At 43.3% G+C, this 13,754-nt stretch overlaps 1 protein-coding gene across 1 annotated transcript in view; it reads right to left on the bottom strand.

Annotated features, from left to right (window-relative positions):
- OSBPL5 (oxysterol binding protein like 5) overlaps window positions 1-13,754 on the bottom strand; it is a 219,621-nt gene that overhangs the window by 46,583 nt on the left and 159,284 nt on the right. The window contains exons 4-7 of the mRNA XM_056850980.1: window positions 10,511-10,591; window positions 6,157-6,258; window positions 5,173-5,376; window positions 234-318 (exon numbers count right to left, since the gene is read on the bottom strand). Of these exons, the coding sequence (XP_056706958.1) occupies window positions 234-318; window positions 5,173-5,376; window positions 6,157-6,258; window positions 10,511-10,591 (472 nt within the window). The remainder of the gene's footprint in view (window positions 1-233; window positions 319-5,172; window positions 5,377-6,156; window positions 6,259-10,510; window positions 10,592-13,754) is intronic.

The following is a 13,754-nucleotide window of genomic DNA, read 5'->3' as shown; positions in this document are numbered from 1 at the left end:
TTTTGTATTTTTGATCTTCACATTTGAGCACCCACACATCTTGGTGCTACATGTAGTTTGAGTGAGTTTTTGCTGCAGAGAACATGCCTTCATATTCCCATGCAACCTGCTGACATGGACCATTCTTGGGAAGTTGCAGCTTGTTATCAGGATCCCAGTCCAGAGTTCTTGTGCAAAAAGAATCACCTTGGTGACGTTCAACATCTTGTTTCACAGGAAGGAGAAATACTCACCATCTGATTCAGAAGCTGCCCTGAAGATCAAATGACTGCTTGGAAGAGGCTGTGTGATGGAACCTACATTCTCTCCCTTTGGACCCTGGAATTAATTATGAACAAGAAACCGTGAGGAAGCTCGTTGAACAACTTCTCCGCAATTTTTCCATTTGATTTTCTTTGCTTTTATTTTCATTTTCTTTGCTTTTATTTTCAATGTGGCTGTTTCATAGAATCATAGAATCATTGAGTTGGAAGGGACCACCAGGGTCATCTAATCCAACCCCCTGCACAATGCAGGAAATTCACAACTACCTCCCCACCACACACACCCAGTGACCCATACTTCATGCCCAGAAGATGGCCAAGGTGCCCTCCCTCTCATGATCTGCCTAAGGTCATAGGATCAACATTGCTAACAGATGGCCATCTAGCCTCTTCTTAAAAACCTCCAGGGAAGGAGAGCTTACCACCTCCCGAGGAAGCCTGTTCCACTGAGGTACCACTCCAACTGTTAGAAACACTTTTGATTTAATTTCAACCCATTGGTTCTGGTCCGACCTTCTGGAGCAACAGAAAACAATTCGGCACCATCCTCTATATGACAGCCCTTCAAGTACTTGAAGATGGTTATCATATCCCCTCTCAGTCTTCTCCTCTTCAGGCTAAACATTCAGGCTAAATATGGACTATTTACAAGCTAGGAAATTACCCTGAGATTTCAGGTTAGAGCAAAGTGTAAAATTAATTAGTATCTATCCACATAAATAAATAAAAGCAACCCAACAATATGATACATAGGCTGCAGCTACTGCCATTTTCTACTTATTTATGGATAACAAAGCACCGTCATTACAGCCCAAGATGCCGGCACCACTAATATGCCACAAGGCAAAACCTACTTGATAGGTGATTCGATAATCCTAAAACTGAGGGTAAATTCAGTTAAAATCATTAGCAAAAAGTAGTTGGATGGCTTAGGCCGTTCCTTCTTTTGCTTAATAGAATTAGACCTTCACAGCAAGGCATAACGCAAATTGAGTCCCTTTTTCTTTTCACAAGACCAGAGGTTCTATTATATTAACTTGTGATTACGACAGGGATAAAAAAATGATTTTAAATGTAAATTTATTACAGAATTTTCTGAAAGTCTGAAATTCTATCTGCTATGCATTTTGACTTCCATGCCACTTCCACATCCATCATGAAAAAACCCTCAAAAATTGTCAGCAAAACAAAAAGGTGCATATACGCACTCTCCAAGTGCATTTGGAAAATTAGATTTACCTGAGCGCAGGGAACGTTTCATGTATTTCACATACCCATATGAACTGTCCACAGAATGGTGTGTGATGAACTCACCTTCCAGATGCGCAGAGGTTTCCCCCACCATACCATTTCCATGCCCTGAAATGGCCCCAGGAGCTGCTATTTGTAGCCACTGGTACATGTAAGTTTCCTCAGTTGGGAAAACAGTGGATCCCCATGGCCATTTCAGCTTGGAAAAATGGGAGGGCTGATGCCCCCTCTCCCCAAATGGTGTGGTCCTGATCCAAATTGTGCTTCTGTGTGCTTGGAAATTTAATGTTCAGCACAGAACTCCAAGCTCACTTCTGATCCAAAGCCCTTAAGGCAGGCACAAGAACTCTGTAATGTGTGAATCAACCCTCAGTAGTCACAACCACCACCTCATAAGGCAAGTCAGAATTATGTAGAGACTCTGAATTTGCAAGGGTAGCACATTGAAGCCAACCTAGTGAGTTTATGCCAGAGAAGAGTTTGGGAATTTTCTTGGTTCACCACTCACTACACTATATTAGAGACAACTGCAGAATTATTTTTGCGTTTAACAAATAAATGAGCTCATTTCCAGTACTTTGCTTCCTATACAGAAGTGAGAGAAATCTATCATATTTGTATCCTTCAAGGAGTTCAGGGAGGAATTCAGGTTCCACTTTAACGTCTCAAAAATCCTGTAAAGTTGGTTAGGCTGAGAGAAAGCGAGACTGGCCAAAGGTCACATAGGCTGGCTTCCTCAATCCTAGTTTGACACACTAACCACTCGGCTAGACTATCTCTCTACCAGATCTTTTATTTTTTTTAACGTTAACACCTTGCATCAATATTTTTGCAATGCTTCCCTGTAGCTGATTTTAAAAAATAAAGTATAGATGGTATCAAGACTGCCTCAAGTATTCCCCATTGTTCAACTTTCACATGAAAGCTAGTGAAGGGGGGGACCCGTAAGAAATGCTGCCAGAACATATTAACGTCAACTGTACTATTGAGAACTGCTAAGCTGAGCGATGAGATTCTCAGCTTTACTCATTTTGTCTATTATGTCTCCATAGAGACAGTTTTAGTTTTGTTCACAAACCCGCCTTGTGAAGGAGAAAAGATGTATTCACCTGGCCTCTTCCAGTAAGGGCAAGTAAATAATGTACTCATTCCCTGCCGGATCACGGCCTCCTAGTGATTAAGAACTGGGCCAGGAGAATGTATTGCCTCAGCAGTTCATGTGGGCAGATCATCTCCATATCAACATGGCCTACTACACTCTTTCCCCCCCCCCTTGCTTTTCTATTTCTGAACAGCAAAATGTAGATTCAAGTCCCATTGTGCCATGAAGATTTTACCAGTGAGATACAGTAAATGGAGTAGCCCATACAGATGGAGAAAACATGGGTTTCACCCCCCTTTATCTATCATGAAGAGCCCCGTGGAGCAGAGTGGTAAGGTGCAGTACTGCAAGCCAAGCTCTGCTCACAACCTGAGTTCAATCCTGACGGAAGTTGGTTTCAGGGAGCCGGCTCAAAGTTGATTCAGCCTTCCATCCTTCCAAGGTCGGTAAAATGAGTACCCAGTTTGCTGGGGGTAAAAGGAAGATGACTGGGGAAGGCACTGGCAAACCATCCCGTAAACACAGTCTGCCTAGTATATGTCGGGATGTGATGTCTCCCCATGGGTCAGGAATGGCCCGGTGCTTGCACACCTTTGCCTTTACCTTATCTATCATGATCTATGGTCAGTTTGTTATGAGAATAAAATGGGTTAGCCCTATGTACCTTGCCCTGCATTTTTTGGAGGATAGTTGGAATAAACACAGATACATTTTTTTCAGAGTTAGCAAGTCGTCTGTGAAATTACTACCACAAGCTACAACCATTCATTTGTATATGAATGTATATTAAATGACTGAGGAAAACCTGCTCTTTTATGAAAGTCAGAGCCAAATACAACGTGATGGGGGTAATCCGTTGGCCTGTTCATATAAGAGCCCCACTAACATATACATTGAAGAAGAAGAAAAATTGGTTTTTATATGCCAACTTTCTCTACCACTTAAGGAAGAATCAAACAGGCTTACAATCAACTTCCCTTCCCCTCCCCACAACAGACACCCCGTGAGGTAGGTGGGGCTGAGAGAGTTTTGAGAGTACTGTGACTAGCCCAAGGTCACCCAGCTGGCTTCATGTGTAGGAGGGGGGAAGTCTACCCGGTTCACCAGAGTAGAGTCTGCCACTCATGTGGAGTAGGGTAGCACCCTATTTCATAAGAAAAAGGGTGTGTAAGTAAAGGGACCTGAACTCTTAGCAACTTACTTCCAACATTACATTGCGCCGGCCACTATTCTCCTAGCCTGGTCCACTGGCTTGTAGGAAGAAAAAGGGTTGAAAAGGTAGAAGGCATAGCTCCTTTCATCTGCATCCTATTTTTGATATAATAATTACTTCCCCCACCCATATATGAATAAAGCAGTCACATGACCAACAAAGGTGGCTGACCCCATTGACTCTAGTTCAAATTTTGTCTTGGAATTTATAACTTTTCTGTTTATTTGGCTTCATCCCCCCCTCTTTCAGCTCAAGGCAACATACATGCAAAATTCTTCAATCCCCATTTTATGCTTGCAACAGCCCTGTGACGTTAGGTTGAGCATATGTGTGACTGATCCAAGGTCATTCAGTGAACTTAGTGTCTAAGTGGGGATTTGATACAAACTCTACCTGGTTGTAGTTATCAGTTTTAATCACTACACTCACCCCCAGTGCTAGGCACTACCCAAATGCTAAATCATGCTACATTAGAAAGTCAGGCTGTTCGGCAGCCTGTGAGCGAGAAAGAGCTGATATTTAATAACAACTGATACACAAGTCTCTATATACTATCCAGAAACAGTGAAAATGAATGAGAAGCCCGAAGCAGTATCAAGCGCCTTTCCAAATGGCAAGGAAACCCACTGGCATTTGTTAGCGATACAGCTAACTACTAACTTCAGCCAGAAAGCAATTGCCTATATCCCTGCATTGACCATGAGTGCAGTAAAGGCACAGTATAGTTTACAGCACTGGCCAGAAGTGATACTACAAGCACTATCCAACAGGTGTTCAAGATATTAATGCAATCCCATTCTATAAAACAATCACAACTGCAACAGAAGAAAGATTGCCCCTCACCCATTTAGCAACAAAACTTGATCGGAAAAAACACAATTTCCAAGCAGATGGGGGGCGGGGTTGGATGTCCTCTCCCCACTCCAAGTATGACATTAATGGCCTTTTATGAATGGCTGTTTCCCTCGTGGTCACCCCTCCAACAACTTTGGGTCTTTGTCTTGATTATGCATGCCGTTTCCAACCGTCAGAGGTCGCCTCCCTTTCCCCCTGTATTTCCCTGAGTTTCACCCGCATTTTCAGGGACCTGTTTTATCTCAAATTTGAAAACGTGGGCAAAACGCTGGGAAGCGCAGGGGAAAAACGAGGTAACCTCTGACAGTCGGAAACAATGTTCGGGGGGGATGCCTGAAAAAAATTAAAGTTTCAGGCTCTTTGTTAATATTCTGTTCTTCCAGAATTAGACTGCAGAGAGCTATCTAAAGCATCCCACAGGTTGTTATGAGTCTAACTGGTCCTCCAAGGATGCTTGACACAGTCTGTTAAATTCCGCATTTGCTTACCTTCACAGCCCAAATTGACTGGTCCAGAGGGTGAAAAAGCTTGAAACAGAAGCCATCTTTTTTGGAGGGCCTCTCAATCAGCTCACAGGAATGAAGCAAGATGGTCCCCACCCACTGCCCAACCTTGGGCGTTTTATAGATCAGCAGCACTCCAGGTTTCAGGACACACCACAACTTCGTCCAGCTTTTCAAAGTTCCCCGAATCTTAGAAACAAGAATAAGGAAGGATTTTTAGCCAAGTTCCCTCTCTACAAAAGCAAGGTGCTCCTACCTAGTGAAACAGCGTTAACACCATTCTTGCTAATAGGATCAAGCTCTGAAACCAAGCTCAGTTCTCCCAAATGTCTCGCTGCTCTGTCCTGCATGAAGGAACCAGTGGCTGAAACCAAAATCCTAATCTACTTCACACAGTTGTTATGGGAATAAAGTGGGGACAAGGAAACCCTGTACACTACCCAGACTCCTTAGAGCAGTGGTTCCCAAAGTGGTCAGTACCACCCCCTGGGGGGCGGTGGGATTACCAGGGGGGTACTAAGAAGCAAGGGGGCAGCAGGGGGATGTAGAGGTGGGACCCTTCAACTGTGTTGTTTACTGATTTACAATAGATCAAGTTATGGCATCATGCTGGCAAACTGGGTGGAAACTATCCGAAATTTTAATGGCTTTCAGGCACCTTGGCTTTCATCAGCAATAATCTCTGCAATATGGAACTCTGCAGCAAGAGGTCCTTTGGTACGTCTATGCTTATCTATGCGTATCCATTTCCCAAGTTTCCCTCGGTTCCAATTCTATCATCCACTCTGCCATGCACAAATCTTGGTTTAAAAAAAAGTCACTTCGGTCTTCAGCTTTTTATTTCCAACCAGGACTATTTTAAAGTAGCGAGCAACCTTTTGGAAGAAGGCTGCTGATGAATGTACATCCCCCAAAACAGCTGGGATTTCTTCCCATGTATTCTTAAAATGACATTTTGCACTAAATTACCTTCAGCCAATCTGCCATAATGACCACACTGGGATCTTTCAAAGCACTGAAGAGTTGCTTGGTGGCTCTTTTCTTCTCCTGCCTATAATTTTTCTTTTGTACCTGTCAGAGATAAATAGCATTAATGAACATTTTTGTTTTGTTTTGTTTTCTACTGCACTAGCAAAAAGAGGAAGAGAAACTGGGAAGCAATGATAAGGAGATGCAATTCATTAGAACACCAAAACGAATGGTAGGGAATTCACTTTTAGCAACTGCCAGTGCAGAAGAAACAGCAGTTGGGATTTACAATCAAACAAGCGGAAACCCACAAGGACTTGTGGGGAGCATCTCATTTCCTCCTCCCCCACTACTTCCTCTTTCTCTTCCCTTAAATCCCCCAGAGCCTCTTACCTTCTCCTGCCTCCTTATCTCCTTCCCACACACCAGCCAACCTACTTCTATCCCCCTTCATCTTCAGTTATCCCTCCTTCCCTCCCCCCCGGCAGCCTCTGCCCAGGAAGACAACAGCCCAGTTGTGTGATGCTGGTCACCTGGCTGGGCCCAGTTGCACAGTGGGGAACCTGCAAGGACTTGTATCACCTTCCCAATATTATATCCCTTGTATCACCTTCCCAATATTATATCCCTTGTATCACCTTCCCAATATTATATCCCTTGTATCACCTTCCCAATACTATTTTCCTCCTCCTGGCAAGCCCAATATCCTCACCTTTCCCTGCTTCTTTCTCTCCTTCTCACCCACCCACCCACCCTTTATGTGCCCCTCCTTCAGCTATATTTATTACTGTAGTGATGCCAGAAGGAAATGTGCACCCTTCTTCTGGGGCAGAGCACCCCATCTTTTCCAGTGCTCCCAGATTATCTTGAATTCTTAACTGTTCCAACTTTTCAAAGACTTTTCTTCTTGGCCAGACATAATGCCTTACCCCTCAATGAATTAACTGGCAGATTTTTGAAAACCCCAGTCGAACAGAGTCTGCCTGTGAGGGAAAGCAAGTATCACTTATCCATTTTTTATTCAGATGTGATTTACATTTTTCTATAACATCTTCTTTGATTACTCCATTGATTCTACACTTTCCTGTATGTTCTCATGACTACCACTTAACCTATCTGCTGTAATGATAAGGTTGTTACTCTGTCCGTAGTGTACTGCTTAACAGCCGCTTGGAAGATAAGCCGAAAGTTATAATCAAGTTAAGCCTAAATGCTCATTTGCATACAGGCGCTCTTTTTGCACAGGAAGGAAGGAATAGCCTTCATGGGAATTGAAAGAGCGATGCACTCTATACGAACAATCTTAACGCTAGTCTTCCCGAAATGCTAGCACACTTGTATTGCTATATCACTTATATAATGATGTATGTTGGTATTTGTCATGGTTGAGTAATTGGATTTGGTGTTCTATATGTTTAGTGGTGTTTAGAAAATATAGTACTTGAATTTGTTACAATCGTGGTTGTTTGGCATTACTGCTGGTATTTTTGACAGTTGAACAGTAGGAGGCAGCTGGGCTTGGATGAGTCATGCAAGTCATCCGGTGGTTGCTGCCAGCCCTGGCTCTGGTGAGAAAGAGACAGGGGCCGCTGAGGTGGGACAGGACATAACCCAGAAAACTGGGTGGCTAAGAGCTGCATATTCCAGAGGTCTTTAAGAAATGGGAGCCTCTCCCCTTGCACTGGCATCAGTGGTCTTGAAACTGAAGTTACGGAGGGGGTTCAAAAACCCGTCTGTGGCGCAAGCAAAAAAATCTGTGATTGGGCGAAAGGATTGGAAGCTGCATCATGCATACATATGGCTGGAAGGGTTTAGCTGCAGGTAAAGAAGAAGAAGAGTTGGTTTTTATATGCCGACTTTCCCTACCTTCTAAGGAGAATCAAACCGGCTTACAATCTCCTTCCTTTTCCTCTTCCCACAACAGATACCTTGTGAGGTAGGTGGGTCTGAGAGAGTTCTAAGAGAACTGTGACTAGCCCAAGGTCACCCAGGTGGCCTCATGTGTAGGAGTGGGGAAACAAACCCGGTTCATCAGGTTAGAGTACGCTGCTCATGTGGAGGAGTGGGGACAGAAACCTGGTCCTCCAGATTAGAGTTCACCACTCTTAACCACTACACCACGCTCACTGGCAGAAACCATGCTTTGCACCTGGACGATCCTGTATTCAATCTCTAGTATCGCCGTTTTAAAGGATCTCCAAGAGCAGACAGGGTTCTGAATTACTTTCTTCTACCTAAGACCTTGGAGAGGTGCTTCCAGGTGTGTGTGTGTGTGTGTGTTAAGTGCCTTCAAGTCGCTTCCAACTCATGGTGACCCTATGAACCAATGTCCTCCAAAATGTCCTATCTTTGACAGCCTTCTCAGGTCTTGCAAATTGAGGGCTGTGGCTTCCTTTATTGAGTCAATCTATCTCTTGTTGGGTCTTCCTTTTTTCCTGCTGCCCTCAACTTTTCCTAGCATGACTGTCTTTTCTAGTGACTCTTGCCTTCTCACAATGTGACCAAAATACGATAGCCTCAGTTTAGTTATTTTAGCTTCTAGGGTCAGTTCAGGCTTGATTTGATTTATAACTCACTGATTTGTTTTTTTTGGCAGTCCATGCTTCCAGTTAGAGTACACAAAATGAACTAGATGGACCAGTGGTTTGACTCAGAATAAGGCAGCATTATACATTCACAGTTTTACTAGATTTGATGGTATCTAAGCCATGAGAGCATCTGAGGTCATGTGAACAAATGACAAGTTGTTAGAGTAATTTTGGGGCAGAGGTGTAAATGAATTTAAGCCTCTTCTTACATAATACGGGAGTATTGCTTGGCATGCAACGTAGGGCTGCCAGCTCCAGATTGGGAAATACCTGGAGATTTTGGGGGTGGAGCCTGAGGAAGTGGGGCTTGGGGAGGAGAGGAACTCCAATGGGGTATAATGCCATAGAGTCCACCTTCCAAAGCGGCCACTTTCCCCAGATGAACTGTTCTCTGTTGCCTGGAGATCAGTTGTAACAGCAGGAGATCTCCAGCCACCACCTGGAGGTTGGCAACCCTAATGCAATGCCATTTGCATGTGGGGGGGGAAACATTTAAACTTGTAAGCACATGTGCATGGTAGGGCTCTTTGCTGAAGGCTACCTGAGATCAAGGAATAAGTCACACTTGAATTGCTTAGCAATTGCCATGAAAGAACTGCCTTTCTTTCTCGCATGCATTGCTTGGTGCAGCTCGCTTACCAACATGGAACAATTGGCTCCGAGAGACCTTTGCCCAGAACACCTGCTCAGCCTTTATTATGTGCTGTCGCTGAAATGGATTCTTAAGCTGTCATGTGGAAAACTTAAATGAGTAATCTCTGATTCACTTTAAAGCTGTTGCATTTGCTATTCTTACTCACGAAAGCACTGAGCTCATTCAGTATATTTACAATTTTTTTATCATATTAAGGAAAACTGAAATATTTATGGCCACCACACAATACTTAATTAATTTAGAGGCACTAGTATGTCTCTTCTGGATTTTGGGGAGGCATTTTATAATTATTTTATAGGAAAAGAAACTCAAGAAAAAGAGAATAATTCTTTCTCCATGTGCTCTCATCATCCAACACAAAAATACAACACAAGCTCTTTCACTACAAGCTCTGTTGAAAGCCTACTTCATTCATACAAGATGGCTATGAGACATTAGGACCAACTTTGAATCTCCATGCTCTGACCTGGATGGCTCAGGCTAGCCTGATCTCATCAGTTCTCAGAAGCTAAGCAGGGTCAGCCCTGGTTAGTATTTGGATGGGAGACCACCAAGGAATACCAGGGTTGCTGTGCAGAGGAAGGCACTGGCAAACCACCTGTTAGTCTCTTGCCTTGAAAACCCCATAAGGGGTCGCCATAAGTCGGCTGCGACTTGACAGCACTTCACACACACACACACACATGAATCTCCACATGTACCACTGTTGTTTTTGACACTTGTGCGGGCCACAGCACAATTCATAGGATTTCGCTGGAAAGCAGATTCCCAATTTCTTAAATGGGGTAATGCTTGAAGAATGGCAGCTTCAGCACAATACAGGTTAAAAAAAAAAGACTACTGACAACTAGCATATGCTTCGCTTGGAAAATGTAGTGTTATTAAAACTCAAATGATGCTAGTGACCAGAATCAGCTTTAAATTCAGAGGGGGTTCTGACCAAAATGACCTCCCATGGGACCCCTGGACCCTTCATCCTTGAGTTTTGCTCAGGGACCCAGCATCATTAAGGCCCAGGAAATAATATTTCAAATCACTCAGGGATTTTCAGAGAACTGGCAATATATTTTTTTTAAGAAAAACATACGTTCTCTATCATGTAGGCACATACCTTCAAAGTCTCTTTCTTGTTGTTTTTTCCAGTAGGCGATACACACTCTTTATCAGACCCATTGCAGAGATTGTACTCAGTCTATAAAGAAGGAAATCTGAATGAACTAACACTTCAACAGATGTCATTAAAAAAATTACAAAAGGGAAAACAAGAGTCCTTGATAATAAACATCTGGTAACAAAATTTATGTCAACACTGAATAAAAACTAACTCAGGCACACTCCCCCCCCCCTCACGCAGAAGATTCTTTGCTGCAAGGCAAGCAGCAGATAATAAGAGGTAGGGCCAGAAGGGACAGGAGAAGCTGTCAGCTTTATCGCCTGCTTCGTTAAATAAATTAATGGTACTGCACAAATCTCTGGATTGTAACCTGGCAACACCACCCAGAGGTATAGCAGGATAATTGTGTGGCACCATCAGTCCCCCAAGAGCTAACAAACACAATTATTGTAAAAAATAAGATTAACATAAAAAATACCTTGTTGCGAGGGCACTTGGTGTTTTTAAGTTAACAAGATGGTGGGGGTGGAATTTCATGCATGAACTTTTAAAAAAAGTGCTGGGTGAAAATCTGAAAAATATTGAACATAGGCGGTATCACACAGTTTCAAGCAATCAGACAGACAAAAGAATGGGAAAGGATCTACTCTGGGCCTTGTAGGCAACTTGCGAACACCTTCCAACTTCCAGGAAATGATAACCATCTTCAAGTACTTGAAGGGCTGTCATATACAGGATGGTGCCGAGTTGTTTTCTGTTGCCCCAGGAGGTCGGATCAGAACCAACGAGTTGAAATTAAATCAAAAGAGTTTCCGTCTAGACATTGGGAAGAATTTTCTAAGAGTGGTTCCTCAGTGGAACAGGCTTCCTCGGGAAGTGGTAAGCTCTCCTTCCCTGGAGGTTTTTAAGCAGAGGTTAGGTGGCCATCTGTCAGCAATGCTGATTCTATGATGGTAAGCAGATGATGAGAGGGAGGGTATCTTGGGCATCTTCTGGGCATGGAGTAGGGGTCACTGGGGGTGTGGGGGGGAGGTAGTTGTGAATTTCCTGCATTGTGCAGGTGGTTGGACTAGATGACCCTGGTGGTCTTTTCCAACTCTAGGATTCTAGGATTCTATGACGTATACTTTATAGAAAGCTATCTTCCTCTCCCCTGACTCTTTCAGCATACTTGACCAGTTTAAGGAACTGCAAGTACAGAAAAGCCTTTACCAGGGCACACATAGATATTTTACTACTCACAGTCTTGGAAGGCTGTTTTAATGGGATCCCATATAGGAAAAGAGTCTTATCTTTTATGATCAAAAGTCTATTGAGGATCTATCCCATGTCACATTCCAATGTCCAAGATATGAGGTTGAACATAATAGATTTTTGCTGACCATAATATCCCGCCTCCCAGGAAAGTCAGATCAGGAGAAACTAGTAATATTACTTAAAGATAGGGACAAATGCATTACTTTCCAAATGGCAAGATTTGCTGCCGCCATCATGAAGGATAAAAAGATGGTGGGGCAAGCTGAAAACAGTACGTCTGACCCGTGACTGCTCCACTCTGGGTCACTTGTCACCCTTTGTCTCTGGACTGTATGGTCTTTCTTTCCTATTATTTGATATATATTTTAATGATGAATTTGTATTTGTATTTTAATACTCCCTGGAAAATGTCTAATTCTTTAAATTTTTACTATTTTAAATTTTATTTTGGGGGAATTTCCACCTTATTCTGTATTGTTGCTATGACGTTTTTTTTTTTTTTTTGCTAATGCAATAAAGACTTGATGATGATGATCTACTCTTGCTCAGTTCATCTGCCTCATGGCTTCCATAAGCTTGAAGTTTATTTAAAATAGTACCAAACGGCCAAAGGCTCACCTGTGTGGAAGAACTTTTCATGACTCTCTTCCAAACCAGCTTAGGTCAGCTGTAATCAAAATGCTCCTTGCAAACTGTCATTTGAAAACTCAAAATGCTCATTAATTTATTGGATCTTTATCCCATCCTTCCTTCAAGGAACTGATCCATCATAGCCAGCTCAGACTCCAAAGGTAAGCTTCATGACGTAGTGGGGACTTGACCCTTGGTTTCATAGTTTGACATTACACTACACTTCCTCCCTTCTCCTCTCTGCAGTGATTCCATGTGGTTAATTCATAATTGTCTGCTGCAGCACAATTAGGGCTGACAACCTCCAGGTGGTGGCTGGAGATTTGCTATTACAACTGATCAGGTGACCGAGATCAGTTCCCCTGGAGAAAATGGCCGCTTTGGCAGTTGGACTCTGTGGCACTGAAGTCGCTCCCCTCTCCAAACCCCACCCTTCTCAGGCTCCACCCCCCAAAATCTCCAGGTATTTCCCAACCTGGAGCTGGCAACCCTAAGCACAATGCAGACTTGGAGGAAAAGAGAAATCAAGGCCAGATAATAATCTATTTTGGAGACAGGCAGCCTAATGAAAATAAGACCTTCAAATATCTGTGTACACATTATTTGCGTATGGAGGCTGCTGGAATACAATATCAAAAGGAATTATTGCTTTGGCAATAGAAAATGTGCCTAGAATGCTTGGACACTAAACATAGTGCTCACAGAACACAAAGAACGTTTTGTTCCCAAAATCACACTCGCCTGGATTTACTCTGTGTCTTCCTCTTCCTCTCAACTGAGTCTAGTCCAGACTTCTTTGACTCTTGGCTATATAGCAAGCCACCTTGCATGTAGCCAGAACTGGGGGCTGATTTGTTCCATTAGTAAATACGGCTATAGACAACCCTTGCCTGTTCAAAAGCCTAGAAATTCACACTATATGCTGGTCTACACTGTTGACTGCACCAGTTCCCTAGGCTTTCTCTGGGGAGATTGACTGGCTGCAGATATTACCTGCTATAGCATGGCCAGATTTGCTTGGTTAGCAATGAAAATAAGGCAAGGATCGCTTAAGTCTAGACTAGGACTGTCGATTCAGTTCCATCCGACATGAAAAACAGCTGAATTTTCTCCGATTCGGCGATTTCTAGTTCGGATAGAACCGAAGTCAAAAAAGGAAAACTCGGTGAGTTCGGGTGGACACCGAATAAATTCATACAAATTCGGTGCCCCTGAAGCAGCATTCTCCCGTGGCCAATCGGTGGCCAAGCTGGGTCTTCTTCTGGCCAATCAGTCATGGAGGAGTGTGTGAGCCCGGCCGCTGTGCAGCCCGGGGAGAGAAAGAAAGAATGTTTGTTTGTGTGAGAGATCCCGG

Source organism: Euleptes europaea, chromosome 6, assembly GCF_029931775.1.
Source record: "Euleptes europaea isolate rEulEur1 chromosome 6, rEulEur1.hap1, whole genome shotgun sequence".
Lineage (NCBI taxonomy): Eukaryota > Metazoa > Chordata > Lepidosauria > Squamata > Sphaerodactylidae > Euleptes > Euleptes europaea.
This window is presented reverse-complemented; position numbering and strand designations above follow the sequence as displayed.